The 12,559-nt window shown below is 39.9% G+C and overlaps 2 protein-coding genes across 9 annotated transcripts in view; both read left to right on the top strand.

The window, feature by feature from the left end:
* The window catches only part of pleca (plectin a), a 60,157-nt gene extending 51,509 nt beyond the window's left edge, over nucleotides 1–8,648 (top strand). For all 8 annotated transcript variants that reach the window (XM_084739981.1, XM_084739978.1, XM_084739976.1 and 5 more), the window contains 2 exons: nucleotides 582–7,648; nucleotides 7,756–8,648. In XM_084739981.1, coding sequence (XP_084596107.1) covers nucleotides 582–6,782 — 6,201 coding nt within the window. In that variant the 3' untranslated portion in view covers nucleotides 6,783–7,648; nucleotides 7,756–8,648. The remainder of the gene's footprint in view (nucleotides 1–581; nucleotides 7,649–7,755) is intronic.
* Nucleotides 8,649–10,106: 1,458 nt separating this feature from the next.
* LOC146313255 (uncharacterized) overlaps nucleotides 10,107–12,559 on the top strand; it is a 3,614-nt gene continuing 1,161 nt past the window's right edge. Inside the window, exon 1 of the mRNA XM_084739983.1 lies at nucleotides 10,107–10,966. Coding sequence (XP_084596109.1) covers nucleotides 10,489–10,966 — 478 coding nt within the window. The 5' untranslated portion in view covers nucleotides 10,107–10,488. The remainder of the gene's footprint in view (nucleotides 10,967–12,559) is intronic.

The raw sequence follows: 12,559 nt of genomic DNA, 5'->3' as shown, positions 1-12,559 counted from the left end.
CATGACCTAATAGATAACCATTGCCAAATTTCAAAAAAGTCAATGATGTTGCTCCTCTCAGAATTGAACTTTTTTTTTTAGTAGTCTGGGAATAATGCAGCTACTGGTTATTTTGGCAGGTAAGAGAGCCTGAGCACATACATTTTATTACAGTAAATCAAATGATGTACTTGAAGGACATCAGCTGAGAAGGCAAACCCTCAGTGTGGCCAAGGACACACTGTGTACACACTTCTGAAGGAATGTGGTCACATGCAGCCCATACCACCTGTGACTGTGGTCTGAGTGACTAGATCTCAGTATGTCCTCAATGCATCTTTGGTGCATTCACACCTGTATTTAGAGCTCTCCACTTGTGATAAGATCACCCAAAACACATTTTAATACCAGGTGTAAATAGGCTCATATTGTACAGACATGAGTTAATCATCTAATCTCATCATAACGTTTAGCAAGAAAGTGTATTTCCAAAATTGTTGAACTATTAAAACTTTAAATGTTCCTTTAAGTTGCATGCAGTGTTGATGAGTCAAAATTTCATTGACGTTTTATTAATTTTGTTTCGTCTTTTCCCCAAATAGATGGCAAATGCCCAACAAGAACAAATTGAGCAACAGAAGGCCATTCTTCAGCAGTCTTTCCTGACAGAGAAGGAAGTTCTGTTGAAAAGAGAAAAGGCTGTTGAAGATGAGAAGAAGAAGCTACAGAAACAGTTTGAGGATGAGGTGAACAAAGCCAAAGCTCTCAAAGATGAACAAGAACGTCAGAGGAAGCTAATGGAAGAGGAGAAGAAGAAACTTCAGGCCATTATGGATGAAGCTGTGAAGAAACAAAAAGAGGCTGAAACAGAGATGGCAAACAAGCAGAAGGAGATGGAAGTGCTGGAAAAGAAAAGGCTTGAACAAGAAAAACTCCTGGAAGAGGAAAACAAAAAGCTCAGAGAGAAACTTCAGAGTCTTGAGGTTGCTTCCAAACAGGGTGCATCCAAAACAAAGGATACTGAAGTCCAGACTGATGAGGTTCCCGAGGAGCAGTTAGTTGCCATGACAATGGTGGGAACAACCAAGAAAGTTTTCAATGGCTCTGTTGAAGTGGATGGAGCGAAGAAAGACGCAGAATCACCTTTAGCATTTGATGGAATTAGAGAGAAAGTTCCTGCTGCAAGGCTCCACGACATTGGTGTTCTGACCAAAAAGGAATTTGACAAATTGAAAAAGGGCAAAGCCACTGTGCAAGAGCTCGGAAAGACTGATAAAGTTAAATCATGTCTTAAGGGTCAGAACTGTGTCGGAGGTGTCTTGACTCCATCCAAAGAGAAAATGAGTGTCTATAAGGCTATGACAGAGAACAAGATCACTCCTGACACTGCCACTATGCTCCTGGAAGCTCAGGCAGCTTCTGGTTACATCGTGGATCCCGTGAAAAATAAGCTCCTCTCTGTAGATGAGGCTGTTAAAGATGAGGTCATAGGCCCTGAGCTCCATGACAGGATGCTCTCTGCAGAGCGAGCAGCCACTGGCTTCAAAGATCCTTACACTGGAGCCAAAATCTCTCTCTTTGAGGCAATGAAGAAGGGACTTATTGAAAAGGAGCAGGCTACCAAATTCCTAGATGTACAGCTTGCAACAGGTGGTGTCATTGACCCCATCAATAGTCACAGAGTACCACTTCAGACTGCCTACAAGCAGGGTCAGTTTGATGCAGACATGAACAAGAAACTCAGTGATCCCAGTGATGACTGCAAATTATTCATTGACCCCAGCACAAAAGAGGAGCTCACTTACAAGCAGTTACTGGACAAATGCACCAAGGATGCAGAGACAGGACTGCTGATATTACCAGTAACAGAGCAAGCTGCTCAGGGTGAGAGAACATACACAGATCAGGAAACCAAAGACATGCTCAGTAAAGCAACTGTTGACGTGCCTTTTGGAAGGTTCAAGGGCAAAACTATCACCATTTGGGAAGTCATAAATTCAGAATATTTCACTGAAGAGCAAAGAAGGGAACTGATTCGCCAGTACAAGACAGGCAAGATCACAGTAGAGAAGATCATTAAAATCGTCATCACTGTTGTGGAAGACAAGGAGAAGAACAGTGGAAATGTCTTTAATGGCTTGAAGGCTCCAGTCACTGCCAGTGAACTGTTAGAGTCAAAGGTCATTGGCAAAGACTTGTTCAATAAGTTGAGTAATGGCAAAATAACAGTTAAAGAGGTCTCTGAGATGGAACCTGTGAAGAAGGCCCTACAAGGAACACCAAGCATTGCTGGACTGTTGAATGAACCAACCAAGGAGAAAATGCCTTTCTATCAAGCTATGAAGAAAGAATTACTTTCACCAGAAACTGTAGTGAACCTTCTTGAAGCGCAAGCAGCAACTGGGTTTGTAATCGATCCAATCAAAAATGAGAGGGTCCCGGTTGATGAAGCTGTTAAGTCAGGTCTTGTCGGACCAGAACTGCATGAACGACTTCTGTCAGCAGAGAGAGCTGTCAGCGGCTACCAAGATCCATATACAGGAAAGAAAGTGTCTCTGTTTGAAGCCATGAACAAAGGCCTTATAAAGAAAGACCAAGGCATTCGTCTGCTTGAGGCGCAACTCTCAACAGGTGGAATTATTGACCCCATAAAAAGCTATCGCATCCCACATGAGGTTGCATGCAAGCGTGGATATTTTGATGAGGATATGAGCAAGACCTTGAACAAAAACACTGATGAAACAAAGGTCTTTTATGATCCCAACTCACAAGAGGATTCAACTTATGCTCAGCTCTTGAATAAATGCATCACAGACAAAGAAACTGGACTTCCCTTGCTTCCTCTTTCAAAGAAGGCTGCAAAGCCAAAAGAAGAAAAACAGATTACAGAGGCTAAGACAAAAGAGGCTTTGAACCAGACAGCTATGGAGCTGGATTATGGGCCTTTCAAAGGAAGAAAAGTCACAATTTGGGAGATAATACACTCTGAATACATCACGGAGGAGCAAAGAATAGAGCTGATTCGCCAGTTCAGAATGGGGCAGGTGACAATTGAAAAGCTGATAACCATTGTTATGACAATCTTTGAGGAAAAAGACGACAAAACAAAGGAAGATGCTGCTTTTGAAGGCCTGAGGGCACGAGTCACTGCCCGCTCATTGCTTGATTCCAACATCATTGACAAGGCTACATTTGACCAACTCCAACAAGGTAAAAAGACACCAAAAGAAGTTAGTGACACTGATAAGGTACGGAAGTACTTGCAGGGCACAGATCGCATTGATGGTATCACTATGGAAGATTCGAATGAGAAGTTGAGCATATATCAAGCAATGAAAAAGAATGTTCTGCAACAAATGACTGGGCTTGCACTACTTGAGGCCCAAGCTGGAACTGGTTTCATAACCGATCCAGTCAAAAATCAGAAATACACTGTGGATGATGCCGTGAAGGATGGAGTTGTTGGCCCAGAGCTTCATGAGAAACTTCTCTCAGCTGAAAAAGCAGTGACAGGATACAAAGATCCATATACAGGAAATAAGATTTCTCTGTTCCAAGCCATGAAGAAAGAGCTTATTCTGAGGGAGCATGCCATTCCTCTCCTGGAGGCTCAGTTTACTACAGGAGGGATCGTTGATCCAGTCAGCAGCCATCGTGTTCCCAATGATGTGGCCATTCAGCGTGGCTATTTCAGCAAACAAATGTCCAAGTCCTTCAATGAACCCTCAGGTGATGTTAAAGGCTTCACCAATCCCAACACCAATGAAAGTGTCACTTACAAGCAGTTGTTGGAGAAATGTGTAAGAGATCCCAACTCTGGCCTGTGCTACCTGCCTCTGTCAAAGGTTGAAGCTCCCACTCCTGTTGAGAAATCTTATCAGTACACTGAAGAGCAAGCCCAAACAGATCTAGCCAACACTCAAATTGATATCCCTCATAAGAGTTTTGCAGGAAAGACTATGACAATTTGGGAAGTTATGAACTCAAATATGCTTCCAGAACAGGAGAGACGCCGCCTCATGGAGCAGTATCGCTTGGGGCAAATCACAAAGGACAGAATGCTGATTATCATCATTGAAATCATTGAACACAGGGAGACCCTAAAGACAGAGCAGAGCATGTCCTGTGATGTAATCAGAAGAAGAGTTACTATTGAGGAGCTATACAGTGCTCGAATTATTGACTTGCACACATACAACCTCTTGAAGCAAGAAAAGATGTCTATTCGTGAGGTAATGGAGATGCCATCTGTAAAACAGTATCTCTTTGGTACTGGATGCATTGCTGGAATCATGTCAGACAGTCCTCCAAAGATCAGCATTTACCAGGCTATGAAGAGCGGACAGATTAAACCTGAAGTTGCTTTGAATCTCCTTGAGGCCCAAGCAGCAACAGGATTCATGATTGATCCAGTGAAAGATGAACTTCTTACAGTTGATGAAGCTGTGCGCAAGGGACTTGTGGGCCCTGAACTTCATGACAAACTTCTCTCTGCTGAAAGAGCAGTCACAGGTTACAAGGACCCATACAGCGGAAAAGTAATTTCACTCTTCCAGGCAATGAAAAAAGACCTTGTTCCCGAGGATTATGCCTTGAGGCTTTTGGAGGCCCAGATTTCCACCGGCGGATTAATGGATCCTGAATACTACTTCCGCCTCCCCACGGATGTTGCCATGCAGCGTGGATATATCAACAATGAGACACTTGACAGGCTAACTGAGCCTACAGGGGATGTGCGAGGTTACATTGATCCAACAACAGAAGAAAAACAGTCCTATGCCCAGCTACTGAAGAGATGCAGAGTTGATAAAGAAAGTAGTTTGCGGCTACTTTCACTGGCAGATAGAAGCCTTCTGTTCAAGGGTCTCAGAAAGCAAATCACTGTGGATGAGCTGCTTCGCTCACAGATCATTGACCAAAAGACATACAACGAACTCACTGAAGGTATCCTTACAGTGGAGGAGGTCAGCAGGGCCGTGAAGAAATACCTTGAGGGTACCAGCTGTATCGCTGGTGTGTATGTTGAATCTAGCAAAGACCGTCTATCTATCTACCAAGCAATGAAGAAGAACATGATCAGACCAGGGACTGCCTTTGAGCTACTTGAGGCTCAAGCTGCCACAGGATATGTAATTGATCCGATTAAGAACCTGAAACTAAATGTCACTGAAGCTGTTAAGATGGGCGTTGTTGGCCCTGAGTTCAAAGATAAACTCCACTCAGCTGAACGAGCAGTCACAGGCTACAAGGACCCATATTCTGGAAAGATCATCTCACTGTTCCAGGCTATGAAAAAGGGCCTCATTCTGAAAGACCATGGCATTCGTCTGCTAGAGGCTCAGATTGCTACTGGTGGAATCATTGATCCACAGGAGAGCCATCGCTTGCCAGTTGAAACGGCATATGAACGTGGCCTCTTTGATCAGGAAATGAATGAAATCCTTACTGACCCATCTGATGACACAAAGGGCTTCTTTGACCCCAACACTGAAGAAAATCTCACCTACCTGCAGCTGATGGAGAGATGTATGATTGATCCAGAAACAGGCCTTGCCCTTCTGCTGCTGAAAGAAAAGAAGCGTGAGAGGAAGACATCATCCAAGTCTTCTGTTCGCAAACGTAGGGTGGTCATTGTTGATCCAGAGACAGGCAAAGAGATGTCTGTGTATGAGGCGTACCAGAAAGGGCTCATTGACCACCAGACCTATCTTGAGCTTGCAGAGCAGGAGTGTGAATGGGAAGAAATTACCATCACCTCATCTGATGGAGTTGTGAAATCCATGATCATTGACAGAAGGTCTGGTCGGCAGTATGACATTGATGATGCGATTTCAAAGGGACTGATTGACAAGTCAGCTCTGGATCAGTACCGTGCTGGAACTCTGTCCATCACAGAGTTTGCGGACATGCTGTCTGGAAACATGAGTGGTGTCAGATCACGCTCATCCTCCTTTGGCTCCTCTTCTTCTTACTCCATGAGCCCAGCACCTTCTATAAAAACACCAGCAACCACATGGAATGACCCAACAGAGGAAACTGGCCCTGTGGCTGGAATCTTAGACACGGAAACTCTGGAGAAGGTGTCCATCACGGAAGCCATACACAGAAACCTTGTGGACAATATTACAGGTCAAAGGTTGCTGGAGGCTCAGGCCTGCACAGGAGGTATTATCGACCCAAATACTGGAGAGAAATTCTCAGTTGCAGATGCAATGAACAAAGGGCTTGTGGATAAAATCATGGTGGACCGCATCAGTCTGGCCCAGAAGGCATGCAATGGATTTGAGGATCCCAGAACCAAAACCAAAATGTCAGCTGCCCAAGCTCTAAAGAAAGGCTGGCTCTACTACGAGGCTGGACAGCGATTCCTTGAGGTCCAGTACCTCACTGGTGGATTAATTGAACCAGATTCTACCAGCAGAGTCTCCATTGATGAGGCTGTGAAGAAGGGCACCTTAGATGCACGCACTGCGCAGAAGTTGCGGGATGTTAGTGCATATTCAAAATACCTCACATGCCCTAAAACCAAGCTTAAAATCTCTTACAAGGACGCAATGGAAAGAAGCATGATAGAGGAGGGAACTGGTCTGCGACTACTTGAAGCATCATCTCAATCGAGCAAAGGCCTCTACAGTCCCTACAGCATGAGCGGCTCAGGCTCCGCAACTGGGTCACGCTCTGGCTCGAGGAGTGGTTCCAGGTCAGGCTCCAGAAGAGGCAGCTTTGATGCCACTGGATCAAGTTTCACAACAACCTTCTCTTCCACCTCGTACGGTTCACCAAGCTATGGCCGCCGTTACTGATGAGTTTCAAAAGTCAAGGAATGATTTTCTAAGGGAAGGATACACTATAAAACCACAGTGTTCACCAGATGCCTATTACTCAGTGGAATAAGGACTGCCTTTATTCTGCTCTGCATGTGGTTGTTACAGGACTTTTAATATTTAATTTTATACAAGTTGAATAATTTTGTTTATTGTATATTTCACATTTACTTTTAGTTATGTTTATGCTCTCTTATCAGACTTTCTGATTACCACACTGTAAGCAGCAAGGGCTGTCTGTTATTTCCATAATCTATTGCAAAAGCTTCAAGTGTACGTGGTATTTTTATTTTTTTTTTGGTTTAAAAGTCTAAAAGTATTTACTGTTCCACAAACATGATTCTTTTTACAGTACTGTGTGTGCTACACTATAACCGAAACTGCTCATTACCAGTAGTCTGATTGTTAAGGGGAACCAAATTGGGTGTACAAACAAATTTCTGTACATGTGTATATTTCTGAATATAAAAAAAAGTTAGCTGAAGAAAGAGATAAATGCCACTCTGCAGAGCAGAATAAGGAGTCTCCCGAACATGAATAAACACTAAAGAGAGTCTGCTTTAAGAATGCCAAGCTTCAAGATCTTTTCTCTCCTGGGCTACACTGCCGCATATACTCTATATACTCTGCCAATATCTGCTCCATGTCCAGTTGTCTGTCACAAAACCTGGAGTTACAGCGACATGATAACCTTGTGAAATGAACCTCAAAGAGCAAACTCCCACAACTGGAAGGATTATGTAGCCTATTTTGACTATCAGCACCACCTGATAATTCTGGACTTTACACATCCAACCTCCAAGACCAAAATGTACAAGACCCTGCCTCTCTGGACGCTATAAAAGGTAAGTTAAGATTTACATGTATCACTTAAGTGTGTCTGTGTCATTTTAGTGTCTGCGAAGTCCTTAAGTCTAACGTTCTTGTTCAATGTCGAATTTTTCTGTTTCAGATATTGTCTTCACAGTTCAAGTCGTCTCCAGCTCTTTGATCAGATGTCTTCCCGAGACCCGTGGCATTAACCTGGACTGTGACCTTCACTGTAATCAATCATCTGATTTTATGCAACAGTACAGAAACACACTCGCTCATTAACAGTGGACCAGTTTGAGACTCGCATCTAATCTTGAACTCATTTAAAGGCCTAAACCATGCTTTGTAAGTGCCTGCAAAATACCCTTAAACACTTAAATGGGACGTTGAGTATTATAAGATGGTGCAGTGGTTACACTGTAAACTGACTGATGCATGGCTTAAAGTGCAATGCTACCCATAATGGTATGATTACTGTGTTATCAGGTAAGCCTTTTTACAGTCCAACTACAGTATGTCACAACTTCAGAATAATAACTGTTCGTTTTAGTGTCAAAATAATGGAAAAGATTTACATTATTTTAATATTTTTTTTCCCTTCAAAGACAATTAATGTAATGTATGTACTATATATTGATTATGGAGAGCACTATTGCTGAAAGCCATTAATTAACATTTCTTTGAGAAAGATCTTTAAGCTTTGCCACCAGACCCAGTATTTGTATTTTCCACCACATGTACTTGTTTTGATTTTAATTCTCCTTTTGTAAAGCAACACATTTGATCTATATCGTTTTATTTTCGTACTCTATATTTCTGCTTTGCATGATTTACTAACATTTAAAAAGGTGCAAAAATGAAATAGATGTATCCATTAAAGCACTTGTTTTATTATTACGTTTCAAAAGGTTTGAAGGATGTATTTTAATGAGGGTTATCAAGCCTTAGTTAAAATGGTGTATTTATAATAAAATGGTGACAAGGAATTTTATTGTAACACCTTACGCTGTGTAAATAAACGTGGAAATGAAATGTTTTCTTCAAAGTATTATTTGTTATGTTGACTAATCATGTTTGCTTTAAATCACATAGGTCTTTATATCAAACAATAGATTTTTGAACTATCACTGATTACTATAGACTTAGTACAGATATACTCATAATGGGGGAAAAGTAACTTCTTCTTACAGTGTTGAATATTTTGGATTGATTATTAATTATTCTTGAAGTTTTCAGTTAGTTATGGCCAACACATGCACCTTAACATGTTTGAAATCAATGATTTTTAAAGGCAGTAGAAGACTGACATCTAGTGGCTGTACAGTTCAAATCCAGCTATCCACTGATCATCTGTGAACACAGACACAGTTGCTAATGAGCAGTGGAGGAAGTTTTCAGATATGTTACTTAATTAAAGGTAGTAATACCATAATGTGAAAATACTCCATTACCAGTACAAGTACTTGAAAAAGTGCAGAAATATTATAAGCAAAATTTACTCTAAGTATTAAAAGTAAAAGTAGTCATAAGGGAGAATAGCACCTGTATACTATTCTAATTGTATTATTAACCCTAATGCATTATTGAGAAAGCAGGAATTTATATTTTACAAACAGTTCAGACATTTTTAGTTACTATGAAGTGACTCAAATAAATATTGTTAACTAAAAAGTACATGTGTTTCTGAAATGGGTAAAGATAAGGATGAAATGGAAAAAGTAAGACTTTAATTGATAAAAAAAAAAAAATAAATAAATAAATAAACACCACCACTACATGTTTGGTAGGGGACTGAAACAGTAGCAACTGGTGAAATACGTATTCAGATATGTTACTTTAGTAAAAGTATTGATACCATAATGTGAAAATATTTCATTAACAATACGTAGTACTAGTAAAAGTACATATATACTTATGAGGACTTAAATATATAAGAATGCTTTATGTTTTACAAACTGTTCATTTATTTGTGTAAAATCTTAATAGGTAAAGTAACTGTCTATTGATTAAATAGTTATCCAGTGTACAGTTTTTATTAGTGTAATGTGGAATACAGACATAAGCAGCATGAAACTGAAAATGTAACATTAGACTTAAAATGATGTATAACAGTACTGTTTTAGATGAAATACTGTATTTTACCTACAGTCTTTAGCAGCATCACCACTACATGTTTGAGTATTTCCATTTTAGACAATTTTATACTTCTGCTTCATTTACTTCATCACATCTCAGAGGCAAATATTGTACTTTTTACACTTGTCTGACAGCTTTAGTTACTACTTACTTTTCAGATTACATACTTTTTTTTTTTTTTTTTTTTTTTTTTTTGTTGATTTTTCCAGATAAACTTAAGGATTCGGTGTTTGATAGCGTGAGAAATTTCTGACTCTTCAGCTAAATGAATGGCGCAAAAGCCTTGTGGATTAGCTTGAAGATGTACTGTCACAAACTTAAAACAGGCCTGAAAAGCTGACTTTAAAAAAAAAACTGGTTCTCACACAGCTTATATACTTAAAGTTGCATATATTCAAGGAAGGTTTTGAAAGCGTAACTTGTAGTTAAATATTTTCACAATGTTGTATTTGGGTCTGTTTTTATTTAATTAAAGGATCTGAACACCACTGTCCAGACTGATTTAACAGAAGAAGCTGAAACTTTCCCACACAGCTGGGTCCAAATCTGCGCAGCAACAACACAGCACTTAATTGTTAAAGATTCTTGATTGGTCTCTCATTGGTCAGTCACACTTTCCCATGCCTGAAAATGATACAATCTTTTTAAGTTCAGATAACAGGTCACAGATGGCCTCACTGCAGGTGGTTTTGAACATAAATTTAGCCGGAGGAGTTTAGTTAGTTAATAAACCAACATGTCTTTATCCAAAGAACGACTGCAGGCAGAGGTACAACTACGGGACGCCAAATGCTCGCGTTGTCAACAACACGGGATCATCGCCCCGAGGAAAGGCCACATGAAGCTCTGTCCTTTCCTCAACTGTGGCTGCTGGAAGTGTTCTCTGGTCACTCAGCGGACTCAGATCGCGGCCCTCCAGCGGAGTCAGAGGAGAGCCCAAAACAAAGCCCAAAGCAAGGAGCAGCGACCCCGTGTCAAACCAGCCGCGGAGGGGGTCTGTACCGCCGCGAGCACGCATGGAGACGCTCGCCCGTCGGCCGCATCTGGAGTGAGGTGTCCCACAGCGGGAACAACCTCGGAGCGGACCCCCACCACCATCTGGAGCCCCCTCGACCTCCCGAACAGACCTGCCGCGGGAGGAGCGACTGTAGCCGGGTTGGACAGCGGAGCGCTGCCCTTTGCCTCCAGCGACAAAGGCTTATGCACACCTTTTAGTAAGTTAATGTTATTGTTCTTGATTAGTAAAAAATATAATATTAATAATAGAATTATTAACAGCATTAATGTGTGTAAAATGTGGGAATCACCGGATTAGCATCTCCAAGGCAGCTACACTGAGAGAGATGCGAAGATAAATATTTTTATTTAGGTTATCAGAAACGTTACAACTTTGCTAACCTCATAAAATAAGTTTAGAAAATGGCTGACATGTTATTACAAACATGAGCGGGGATGTGAGTGAAACTACAATCTGGGATTTTCTCATTAGAATAACAAGAAGAATAAGATTTTTGTAATTTGCGAGTTAAAAATGACACTTTATAAAGACAATATGAGCCACACGGCATGAGATTAGTTTAACTGTGATTTATTTTAAAAGAAAACACTAACGACTCAGTGGGCATGATGTCATCAACGGTCACGCATGGGACACCTGCTTATTGGTCAAACAGGAGAGCGCGTGGAGTATCAGTGCAGCGGGCACAAGGTCACGCGCACATACAACTGTTGGAGGAGAAGGGCGCGAAAAAAGGAGATAGTTTATTAAACAAATCTTATGTTTTCTATTCCTTTTTGCCAATAGGTAATATTTACATGTTTTATTACTTTATAGTAAGTATTAATAATTTCGTTTGTCCGGTTTAAGCAACATTTTAGCCCACAGTGAAAACTATTAAGAATCTTAAAATTATTATTTAATGGCATTAATATCACCTTATAACAAAAATAATAAACTTTAAGATCAGGGAATAGTACATGAGTTTAAAAACCTGATGTAATCTAATTTAAATATAGCTGAATGTTTACAGCTGAAACATTTGAATATTAGGGATACACAGTATGGATTTTCTTCAGTCAGTACAATTAATTATCTGCTTTTCAGAGCCAGTACTGATAAAATAATTTCACATTTCTTTATTTTAAAAAGAAATGTGAATAAATTGTAGTTTATGGGTAAAAAAAAGGCTAAGAAGTAGTGAGAAAAGATGGATGATTTAACATCCACTCTGAGCGAATCAAATCTTGACTATTACAACAAAAACAAAGAACAGTTCTGGCTCTTCAAATGTTCATTTAGTTTATCAAATTAAGTTTGTGGAAAAAAACTTAATAAACTTTACCTTATACATAACATTTTGCTGTAGAATTAAAATTAAATCTTTTTGCAAACTATGAAATGAGATTTTAGCAGCCGATATTTACTTGCTAATATACACCGATCTAGATATAGACAGATATTGCTGGACAGGCCAGTATTGACTGATAATTTATTGATTTGCAATATTTTTTGTCCAGCCCATTATTAACCAATGATAATCACTTAATGCTTCCAATAATAAAAAAAAAAAGACAAACATTCTCTTAAATGTTAGGATTTTCTGCTTTTCTTGGTCACATATTATTGTTAATTAAATATTTATGGATATTTGATAATTGGCTCCACAAAAACAATTTGAAGATATCACCATTACCTCTGAGAAAGTCTGATGGTATTTTTTATTTCATATACACAACAATTAACTGATTAATAATTGTTTAATTAATAATAAAAACAGTCATTAGTTGCAGAAATGTTATCATGTATA

The sequence above is a fragment of the Lutjanus erythropterus genome, chromosome 16 (assembly GCF_056507025.1).
Source record: "Lutjanus erythropterus isolate fLutEry1 chromosome 16, fLutEry1.hap2, whole genome shotgun sequence".
In the NCBI taxonomy this organism is placed as follows: Eukaryota; Metazoa; Chordata; class Actinopteri; order Lutjaniformes; family Lutjanidae; genus Lutjanus; species Lutjanus erythropterus.
Note: the sequence above shows the minus strand (reverse complement) of the source record. Positions and strands in the feature narration are given on the sequence as shown.